The sequence below is a fragment of the Suncus etruscus genome, chromosome 15 (assembly GCF_024139225.1).
Source record: "Suncus etruscus isolate mSunEtr1 chromosome 15, mSunEtr1.pri.cur, whole genome shotgun sequence".
Taxonomy (NCBI): domain Eukaryota; kingdom Metazoa; phylum Chordata; class Mammalia; order Eulipotyphla; family Soricidae; genus Suncus; species Suncus etruscus.
The window spans coordinates 16,806,495-16,816,462 of record NC_064862.1 but is presented as its reverse complement, the minus strand read 5'-3'; the positions used below and the strand labels follow the sequence as shown (position 1 = coordinate 16,816,462).

The 9,968-nt window shown below is 34.9% G+C and overlaps 1 protein-coding gene across 1 annotated transcript in view; it reads right to left on the bottom strand.

Moving 5' to 3' along the window:
* Positions 1–7,444: 7,444 nt before the first annotated feature.
* STXBP5 (syntaxin binding protein 5) overlaps positions 7,445–9,968 on the bottom strand; it is a 190,851-nt gene continuing 188,327 nt past the window's right edge. Inside the window, exon 26 of the mRNA XM_049789323.1 lies at positions 7,445–8,699. Within this exon, the coding sequence (XP_049645280.1) occupies positions 8,658–8,699 (42 nt within the window). The 3' untranslated portion in view covers positions 7,445–8,657. The remainder of the gene's footprint in view (positions 8,700–9,968) is intronic.

The following is a 9,968-nucleotide window of genomic DNA, read 5'->3' as shown; positions in this document are numbered from 1 at the left end:
CTATGCGCTCAGAAGTTGCTCCTGGCTTGGGGGACCATATGGGACGCTGGGGGATCGAACCGCGGTCCGTCCAAGGCTAGCGCAGGCAAGGCAGGCACCTTACCTCTAGCGCCACCGCCCGGCCCTCTTTCTTTCTTTCTTTTCTTTTCTTTTCTTTTCTTTTCTTTTCTTTTCTTTCTTTCTTTCTCTCTCTTTCTCTCTCTCTCTCTCTTTCTTTCTTTCTTTCTTTCTTTCTTTCTTTCTTTCTTTCTTTCTTTCTTTCTTTCTTTCTTTCTTTCTTTCTTTCTTTCTTTCTTTCTTTCTGACATTTGGTTTTTAAATTACTAAAAAAGATGGATCTTGGAACTGGGCTTATTTTCTAGGCAGTAGTTCACATGGGAGAAGTGGAGAATAGTTTGAAAGTTCAGAGCTAGGATGACCATCCTGAAAAGGTTTCCAATACTTGGAGAACTTTTTTTCTTGATCTTTGGTGTGTAGCTTATAGGATTTACTTACTGAAATCCATTTAAGCATTATAAATCACATTTACCTCAGCCCATTGGTAGACCAAGATATCATGTTCACTTTAGTGTATATACAAGACCCATACATTCCATTAGATGGTAGAACATGCCTGAAACATATGATCCAAGAGCAAGCAGCTGGGCTCTATGTAGGGTCTGTGAACCACATTATCAGCAGTACTTAAATTTTTGGTTAGATTTTGTAGCCGTGGGCCCCACTTGAGTTATACAATTAAAAAAATTTAAAAAAGCTCAAACTCCAGTTTATGATCTAATAATGTTTCCGAACATTTGAGAACCATGACTTAGACCCGTGGCATGAAGGATGCAACATTTATAAGAATGGGCTAACCCCCACCACGTGTTAATACTTTCTAGGCCTCTCCTCTTCATTTGAACAAGACCTCAGCCTCTCATCGGAAACACTGGTGCAACAAGACTGTGCTCCGGCTGCCCACACCTTGACAATGTCATCCTGCTTCAGTGCTCACTCTGAAGGCCTCTACCTCAGTACAGGACTTCTTTTCTGAACTAAACTGCCTTTTTTTTTTCTTTTTTCTTTATTTGCCAAGAGTTTGAGAGGAAGAGAGGGAAAGTGAGAGGGGTAGACAGGGACAGAAAATCCATCCCAGAGTGATGTTCAGAGGAGTTTTGGAAAGAAGACAACTGCACTCACTTTTGAATAGCAGAAGTATTTTAGGGCTTCCACTGGAAACAGAAATTTGCAACAGATGATAAAAATTACAATTTGAGTTTCATAGTTAAAGGAGGCCTCAAATTTACTTTCTTCTACGAATAACAAATTTTGTATTATATAAATCTGTTTCTTTAACATCCTCATGGCTTCTGAAAGCAGTACAGAAACAGGTATTATTAGAAGAAAATTCACTTCCTACATTGTGAATAAACCTAGCACATAGCCAAGCAGATTTTCTCTGCCAACAGTCATATGATATGCGAACCTTAGGATATTCCAAGGACACAGGAGAAAAATCATGTAATTGTTAATGGCGGGGTGGGTTGGAATGCTAAGTCTAAAGCCCACTGTAGACCTTCATGATTAGAAAAAGGTTGGGGACCATGGATATTGGTGGTATACAAATTAAATTCACAAAAGTAAAATGATTTAAGTCTTTCTTCTTTCAAAGAACATCAATAGAAAAGATGGGGGGAAGGGAGTGCAGTTAGAGCAGAGATGACTATGACAAGAACAGATGGCAATGACCACTAAAGACAAGAACTGGATTCTGAAAGGAAGTGAAATGCATGGTCCTGTTGTTAGTAACAGTATTGTAAACCCTGGTGCCTAAAAGGAAAAAAGAGTGGGGTAGGGGAGAGAAAGAAGAAGGGGAGGAAGGGTGGTGGTCAATGAACATGGCGAAGGAATGGATGGTATTGGAAATTATAAATTTTTGGAACTTGGTAAAAATTTGCAAATAAGTGTTGGAAATTGAAACTCCACTATCAAAACTTTCTTAACAGTGATTTAATTATAATTAAAAAAACCATCTTTGTAAGAAAAGTGAAAAGAGCAAAACAAGGCAATCATGTTATCTGTAAAGTAACTGGGGAAAAAAACTGAAATCTTGCATCGATCTCATGAAAAGCCAGTGAAAAATTTATTTCCTTCCAAGTAGTGGAGGTTGATGTAAGAATTACACAGAACACTTCCTCATTTAAGGTCCTTATAAAGCTAACAGAGATAATCCAATCTTTCTTATAAATTATTCTATAGTTATAAAAACCATCTCATCTCCCCATGCTTATACTTCCTGGAAAAAAAGTGACATTAATTTTGAAAATAGATCCCTCTCCCCTCTTGCAGTCTAGGAAGGTTGAAAACCACCGATTTTATTCCTTTATGACAAAAAACTGAGTTAGATGTTTTTTCTGTTCCATATTTGCCACAAACACTTCTCTAGATAAGTGCCAATCCTAAAAAAGAATGACAAAAGATGTTGATTCCCATGTTACCAGCCTGCTAGCACAATTAGTCTCCAACCAAGTGAGTGAGGCACGACTGCCACCATGTGGACAGCAAGGTCATAGCTTCTCAACATTCAAGAAATCGATTAGTGAGTTCCCAGTCCTTATTCCGAAGTACAGTGGAAACGGTCATAAATGAGCACTGTTTGGTCTATTGGGCGCTGTTATTTTAGATCCGTTAAAGTGATGCTCATTTTGACATAGTAGTTGGGACACTGATACAAAACTAAAAATACAGAAAAATTAAGTACAGCTTTGTTACCTCAAAAAAAAAAAAAAAAAAAAAAAAAGCAAGCCCACTCACTTTTAAAGTAGGAACTGTTAGAAATGTCCAGGTATATTCAAACAGTAATGGTTAAGAACGGACTCTAGTGAACTCCTAAAGCCTTGCACTCACTTTCTATTACACCCCTGATTCAGTGCACTCTTACGTAAAAGACCCATTAACAAATATATCATCACCTGCCTTATACTTGAACTACGTGATGAAATGGAAACTTTCCCTTCACAAATGTAGAAGCAAAGTTGGTCCACTATTTACCTTACTAGGTTAAGCCAATGGATTAATTTCACAAATTCAGAGGAAAGGTTAAAAATAAAACAACAAATTTTCCAGAAAAAAGGGCTTGTTTAGTTTCAGGAGAGATTAGAGTATTTTATTTTGCCCAACCAGAGCCCTTCAGCATAAAGAGACATTCATATACATATATATGAACATTTTCCAGAAACATTAATTTAGAATACAGTTTTAAAATACCAGCTTAAAGGTATTTATTTACAAAAATATTTCATTACCTAATTTTAAACCTTTTGCTCTGATGACAGTTTGTAAAGTACAGGAATGCAAAATAGCTACAAAGTTGAACACATTTTGTGTTTGCAATAGTGCTTTTTTTTTTTGTCTTGTTTTTGTTTTAAACAGAACAGTACACAGAAATGTCTTCTTTAAACCATATTTAAAATGCATATGCCAGCAAGTATCATTGAGATAGTTCCTGGACTGAACAAGTCTTTAAAAAACTGAAGTGCAGCAACTGAAAACTACATCTACAGTTCAAGATATACACGAGTTAGAGCTCTATACCAAGCATGCTTGCCCTGAAGTGGACAATGGTAGAAAAACGTAATCTTGCTTTTTTTCATATTGTATCCAGTGATGCATTTACAGTGAACCAATAGTATTAATTAGAAAGCAAATTTTTATTTTCTGATTCTAACTACCATGATAAGCAGAGGTCACACCTAAAGTACTATAGTACCATATATTTACAACAAAAAAAATAAAAAAAATTTAAAACATGATTTACCCTCTTTGCATTGCTATTGATATGTTGAATATTTTCAATGCCTTACATTGCCGTATGTTGAAGTGAAGTTTAAAATGAAATACATTGTCAAAATAGGAAATGAAACTCCCAAATAAGTTCCATTGTCATTAGCCTATATCCCTTTTAAAACGCCTGAGTCAAACCACCCACCATAAACTAATACTGGTTTATTTGCATCTCATACATGATGAAATGTTGGTTTAAGTTATGAGCCTCCTTGAGAACTATTGGCAAAACTGACATAACATCTCTGATGTAAAGAGGGAAATAAAAAGAGCGCCTACTCATAGCCCTGGACTACTGTACTCAGTTGATAAATTAACTGTGCTGAATGATTTGAGACTAAGAACGGTAAGTGAACAAAGCAACAGTATGATCCTGGCAATTGGGAACTTATTAAAACCAATTCTGCAGAGAAAGGTAAGCTGGTTTGATCCTTTAAATTTTTGTTGTTGTCACAAAAACTTATTTTCTCCCCACAGAGCTGTTAAAACTTCTGTGGCAGTATTAAGATCATTAAATCTCCAAAGCACTTTGTAAAAAATTGTACAGAGTGGTGAAAACTGCACTTAACTAGAACTGTAAACAGTGATCTACACAATTCCCAATGAGAGAAAATGATCTATGGGCATCTATTTCATTCCAAGAGAACAAACACCCTAAGAAGGAAAAGAAAACAGGGAGGACGCTTAGGATAGAGGACGGTTGTCTTTTCAAAGTAAATACAGGTTAAAAAGTCTAGGAATATTGATCAAGTATCAAACTGATAAGGAACAAATTCTATAAACTACAAAATAAAAACCTTCATTGACAAAAATACATAAACTCTGTTTTTATTTTTGGAAATTTATTTTTTAAAAAAGGTAGAAGAAAATACCTGGAAAACTATTTGAAATATATATATGTATATTTTAAAACAATAGTTAAGGTAGGCATCTAACAGCAAGCTGCAGCAATTGAGAACGCTCTTGCAATTAATGTTGTGGGCATTTTCCCCAAATTAAATTAGTATCTGAAAATGCTCCAGAAAGGGTTCTTGAAAACCATAGTAATGATAATCCTCCTGCCACATGTGAAGACTTCTGAATGACGGCTATTTTCGATTAATTGTATCTCGATATGAGATATGAATATTTCTTATTATAAGCGTTGAACATAACTTTTTGTATGGATAATATACATACTTTTTAAGTACTCTGACTTAAACTTAACAAGTTCACCATTTTTTAAATTAAAGAATACATTTATAAAAATTCCATTTCAAAACTAAAAGTATATTCTCTAGCAGTATGTATAAATATAACGTTACTGTATGATCTGAAACCAAATCTGAAAGTGTTGCAATAATTTAAGACCTAGAACACTGAAACACGGAGCGAATAAGCCGACTGTTGTTTTTGAAGCCTGGAAAACTATATAAAATCCTAGTAAGGTCTTGAAGCTTATGATCAGTGTACTGGGTTTAAGGTACAGCTAGCAGCATATTCATGGTTTTGGTATGTTTTATACATATGTATCACTTGAATCAAACTGAAAAAGTGGATTAAATGACAATAAAAAGTTTTCTTTCCCTAAAAAAGTGCAGAAAAATTCAAGTTTAAAGTTCAGTGCTCTTTATTTTGCAAAAAACAAATGAACAAAATCCCCAAAGTTAAGATGTAAAATAAACATTTGCCACAAAAAATTTACCTTTGGATAATAGCTTTTCTAATGTCACAAGAGGAATGCCTTAAGCTAACACATAGAGAATAGAGAACTCAGGGAAAAACCTTGAACTCCATGGTGCTTTTCCTCATGCTTTTCCTCTCGAATGTGTCTCCACCCCCTAAAACCAAAAAAGTAAGTAACACTTTCAGACTTGTTTAAATCATTCACATATCTACATGAAATAACTTCAGCGGAACCTATAATTACAAACTTCTGAGCAAAAAAAAAAAAAATTAAATAAGAGCTTAGATCTTTACCTTTAAAACTACTGTAGTTAATTGCAACACACTACATGTAACAACACAAACAAGTAGCAGCATTTTTTTTCACATCCACAAAAAACAAAAATTTACTAGTAATAGCTCAGTGAAATGATAACTTTTCTGGAAACACACTGTAGAAGTGAAATGCAAACCAAGGGGGTTAAGATGATGCAAAACGTCTAGTGAGTACAATGTATAGAATATATGAATTCAGATAACTTCCTAAGCAAATGCAAATGAATTTTAGTTTGAAGCATAAAATGAACTAGGCATGCACCACATTTCCTATTGACAAACTGCTAATCAATTTGAGCGCCAAGGACAAGTGCGGCAAACAGAATGCTTGAGGATATGAAGGAAGCACAATAAAACCTTTCATTTTCTAATATCTTCTATTTTAGACTTTTTTTTTTTCCTGAAATCTGGTTTGCTGGTGACTATTACTTTTGTGTTTAAAAAGAAAATAATAGAAATGCTATCTCTCAAATAACAGTAAATTTCCCTGGGTTAGTTATTACTGCAGACTGTCTCTTATCTACAGACTGAATCAAGTATAATTCTGGAAACTTAGTTCCTATTCTTAAAAATACTTCAAGCTTTCTAGTTCTATGTGAGTTCCTAGTTTGTGCATACTTTGTAAATTTAAAAATGAAAAAAACTCAAAATATTGATTTCAGACTTTCTTATAAAATCCATCTTTGTTAAATGTATTCTTCTCTATTTGAAAATAATTACAATTTGATTCATTTTATATACAACAGTAAAAATGAAGTCAATATACAACTAACATAAAATAACATCAAATTAAATAACTGGAGTTAATATGCCCTTCCACATGAACGGGTAATCTACCAGTATATTATTTTACTAAGTGCTTCTCAACTTGAATCTGAAATTGCTGAACTTATTGATGACAATCACAGAACTGCGTCTAAAAAAAGGATCTTATACTTCCTGTGATATATAATGAACAATGGATTTATTAGGCTATACGTAATTCATATTAAACAACTTGTAAACTGCTGAGTATTCATCATATAACTTAGAACTAAACAGAAACATGTCACTGATAGGTACTTTAATCAAATTCAAACTTTTCAAAGTAAAATGTTTTAAATATGTCTTTTTGCTTGATCAATTATCTAGATCCCCTACATGTGATTCCCTACCCACTGATATTTAAAGCAATCGGAATGTAAACGTTTGTAACCTGTAGTGCACATTATAAAATGTAAACATAAAAGCATTATTACTTAAAAGAGGAAAAGAGGGAAAGCTGGACAATGAGATGCATGTGTCCAATATACCATTAGCGAACTAGAAAAACATTCTATGAACTAGAAAAACAACCATGGCTGCTATCAATTTGTACTCAGATTATCTCTTAATGAAAAATAAAACTTTAAATTTGGATAGAAGAAAATATTTCAATTTCATTAATATTAATTGTAATGCTTCTATTTTCCCCTCCTTGTTGCCTTAAGATCAATAATTCCAGATGAGCCTGTATTATGAGATTAATTACTTCCATACTGACCAAGTGATTCCTCTTTCTGCAATGCTATTCTAGTGTCCAGTCATTCACTCTCCATTGATGGCCTCAAAAGCATTAAATTCCAATACAGAAAAAATTTAGTTACCCAAATGCACACATTCCTTTTATTTTGGCTTTAAGAAAAACACCTTGAAAGGACATGTGCAATAGATTTCTACAGAAAATATTGTGTATGTTATCAGACTAGGCTCTTAAATAGATAATTATTGACAACAGATGCTACTCATTTCCCATGCGACAGCATGTACACTAAGATTTAATTGGCTCATCACCTGAGTGTACTAGAAGTGTTAGCGAATAAAGGACATTTTTAAAAGGGAGCTGAGCATTTTACTGAAATGAAATATTTTTTAGCAACTTTAATTAAATAATGCAAAGGTACAATTGGTTAAACATTTTATAAAAATTCAAGCCAAAAAAACCCATAAAACCAACCGATTTCAACATTTCTACAAATGGAACCAGCAACTGTTTGAGTCAAAATCCATCTTGAGCTGAATTAATGAGGACAAGGGACACTGAAGAATTCTCCTCACCACAATGGAGGTTTTTTTATACCCACTTTCCACATTGCTACCACTACATGGAAACTTCCAGAACAAAGAGCAATTCATTCATGCTCTGCACTTTTCTTCTCAATGAAAAGTGGTGTTTTGCCTTGTGCCTTTGGACAAAATATGGACTAAACAAAAGTGTACAATAACAAGAATCCGAGAGTAGCCCATACACAAATGAACTATGTGTATGCTGATTTTTTTTTAAATAATTTAAAGCCCACCGTTCAGCTTAATCTATCTAAATGTAGAATGACAATCAGTTTGTTTCTTTTTCACTAATGATGACCAGTCAGTTTAAGGGAGGGAAAAGTCCAGGACAGCTGTTATGACACAAACAGAGCTATTTCAGCTTCAGGACTTCAGACTTATTGCCTCTCCCTCAAAGAGGTCAAACACTGATGGCAGATACAACAGCACAGAATCTTTTGGCATATGAAAAGCTTAGTACAGGAATGATCCAGGAATAGTCTTGCCATGTGTCCTCCTAATCACCCTTGGTTGCTTGTTCTGTAGCAGGTGGCCTGCTTTAGTTCTCCAACTGTCAACTCACAGCAGGTCCACGCCATTGACTCCAGTTTGAGTGTATGAACACCCCTCAGTTAAAGCCACATGACTGAGGTAAAACAGTGCATGATTGTGCTAGGAAAGAACAGTATCCAGTGGTGAGCCTCCTTTAATGTTAACTTTCCTGAATTGAAATAAACAAGGAAAACATTTTTTCCTCGGACTGAAGTTGAACTTCCTAGGATTTCTGGTCGTCAGAACTGGTACCACTTCTTATCTTTGTATTTCAACATCATCTAAAGGGAGAAAAGATGAAAAATGATTTATTTTTTAAATACCAGGACAAATTTAACTGGTTTCTCTATTATTTCAAAACATTTTATCAGTCTCAAACTTTCTGTATAGTGTCTACTACAAAATCTGTTTTAAAAGCTGTCAGAAATGTTACATACAGAGGGAGAAACAAGCCCTTAACTATTAAGATCTTATCTCCAAAGTTCCTACATTTCTTACCGACATTACATGGATAAACACTGATTCAGCACTTATTTTTTGGTGAACTAATTTAACAATCTGTAAGTAGCAAAATTTTCATAATTTGAAACAAAAATAATGCTTAAATAATCAGGGGAATTTCAGCCAATTATTACAGTCACCAGCACGTTGCTGAACACTTACTCTGAACTTGGGCTATAAATACACCACTTGCCTACAGGATTTCATGAGGCCCTCAGAACACTGTGTAGAATTCCCTAAGACATCTTTCTCCCAGCTTTGTAAAGAAAGAAAAGGAGGAAGGAGGTTGGAGCAAAAGCAAAGTGGGTAAGTCATTTACCTGGTATGCAGCTGACCCAGGTTCAATCTCCAGTATCCCATATGGTTCTCTAAGCCTTCTAGGAATAACTTCTGGGCACAGAGCCAGAAGCAATCCCTGAAAACTGCCAGGTATGGTCCCCCAAAACAAAAACAAAAACAAAAGAAATGGAGGCTTGAAGGAGGTGATCTGAGGTAATTGGTATTTGGGCTCAGGTAGCCTAACCAAAGAAATCAGAACATTATTTCCTCAGTGGATGGCTGTCTTCCCTGTTCAAATGTGGTTCAAGAATTACATGTGCCACAGAGACTGGCACATATCACAAAGAACAAGAATAATCGGTGCTGGAGGGGATGTGAATAGGAAGGAACTCTCATTCACTCTGGTAGGAATGCCATCTAGTTTAGCCCTTATGGAAAACAATATGAAGATTCCTCAAAAAACTGGAAATTGAGCTCCCATATGACCCTGCTATACCACTCCTAGGAATATACCCTAGGAACACAAAAATACAATGCAAAAATCCCTTCCTGACACCAATAGTCATTGCAGCACTATTTACAATAGACAGACTCTGGAAACAACCAAGATGCCCTTCAACAGATGAATGGCTAAAGGAACTGTGGTACATATACACAATGGAATACTATGTAGCCATCAGGAGAGATGAAGTCATGAAATTTTCCTATACATGGATGGACATGGAAACTATTGTGCTGAGTGAAATAAGACAGAATAGTATCACTCATCT